The sequence below is a fragment of the Etheostoma spectabile genome, chromosome 10 (assembly GCF_008692095.1).
Source record: "Etheostoma spectabile isolate EspeVRDwgs_2016 chromosome 10, UIUC_Espe_1.0, whole genome shotgun sequence".
Classification (NCBI taxonomy): Eukaryota; Metazoa; Chordata; class Actinopteri; order Perciformes; family Percidae; genus Etheostoma; species Etheostoma spectabile.
The window spans coordinates 26,073,445-26,074,855 of NC_045742.1; the positions used below are offsets into that span (position 1 = coordinate 26,073,445).

Here is a 1,411-nt window from a genome sequence, read left to right on the forward strand (position 1 = left end):
AGCTGCACCAATCACATCGGTGTATCTGCTATAGGTGGGTCAGAGACTAAACAGATGACAACAGTTTATTCTACCAGTTAGCTCCACTGGTAGCTAAGCGTACCGGCTCTGGATACGTCACCCTGTGTGTTGCTGTGATTGATCGTAGTGTTATCCAATTGCGTGCAGTGAGATTTTGAGTTGGCCAACTTTCATTACTCAATGCAAAACCCGTAGTCTTGTAAGATTTGGGTCTGGATTTCCAGGCTAGTGCAAAACATGAAATTTATTATTTCTTCTGTGCCAGAACATATTTACACTAAATACAACACAGCGGATGTTTGGAGCTGCACATGTAAAAGCTTTCCTGATATATTTCCTTAAGTTGCTTCAACTGTCTGTGTTATATCCATCAGCAGTAATGAACAGCAGCAAAACATTTCATTGCTGTGTGGATTATGACTTGAGCAGATCCTGATAGAGCTGGAGACGGCCTTACTGGATGACAAACCTCACTTGTATCCACTCCAAACCCATGATGTCTCATCCATACCGCTGCCCCGACCCTCCCCGTACCTGCCCCGGCGACACACAGAACCCCCTGGCAAGAAGCTGCAGCGTAAGTCTGAGTCTGTGAATGCCCTTTATTGGTTTGTATATATTTATTATGTATACGCTCCTTCATAACCTCTTTGCGTGAGTGTGCGTACTGTATGTGATTCACTGAAGAAAAGACATAGGAAGCTGTCTGGTTTACTATCAGTGAGTATACACATGTAGATCAATGTAAATGTCAGTTTTCCGTACCCTTTCCTAATATTGCATTTGTGCCTGGATATGTGCATGTGTGTATGTGTGTGTGTGTGTGTGTGTGTGTGTGTGTGTGTGTATGTGTTGTATATACATATTTATGTGTGTATGTCTGTGTGTCTGTGTGTGTGTCTATGACATTTAGGTTCTCAGCGTTTAACAGAGCCTGAATTTGATGAAGGTACAACAGTAGTATCGAAAGGTGGGTGGGGATCGTTTCCCAGTATTACCTTCAGTGTTTCCCACTAGTTTGTTTGTGATGTGGTTTTGGGGGTTGCTTGGCTGGAATGCATTAAGTTTTCTTTTTTGTATAGACACAATCACAATGTTTTTTTACAATAACTTCCGGGTAGAAAACTCCTGAGCCCTGTAAATACAATTTAACAGCACCAAGTAAATGGGGACAAGGACAAACTGGAAGTACTCCTCTCTCATTCATCTAAAATTCATGGTTGATGCTTTCATATCTCAACACCCAATTTACCTGTTGGACCACAGACAAAAGAACATGACACAACCCAAACTAGCAGTAAGTCTGGCCATCGGTGAGATGTTGCTTTTCTTGAAGGAGAATTCTGGTTGAGACCAACATGTATCTCTGTTGTATGTACATGTGTAGTTC

General features: G+C 42.0%; 1 protein-coding gene across 5 annotated transcripts in view; it reads left to right on the plus strand.

Moving 5' to 3' along the window:
* Positions 1-1,411, plus strand: part of rims1a (regulating synaptic membrane exocytosis 1a) — a gene marked incomplete at its 5' end in the record, with an annotated part of 176,268 nt that overhangs the window by 135,614 nt on the left and 39,243 nt on the right. For all 5 annotated transcript variants that reach the window (XM_032528451.1, XM_032528452.1, XM_032528453.1 and 2 more), the window contains 2 exon segments: positions 451-598; positions 935-991. In XM_032528451.1, the coding sequence (XP_032384342.1) occupies positions 451-598; positions 935-991 (205 nt within the window).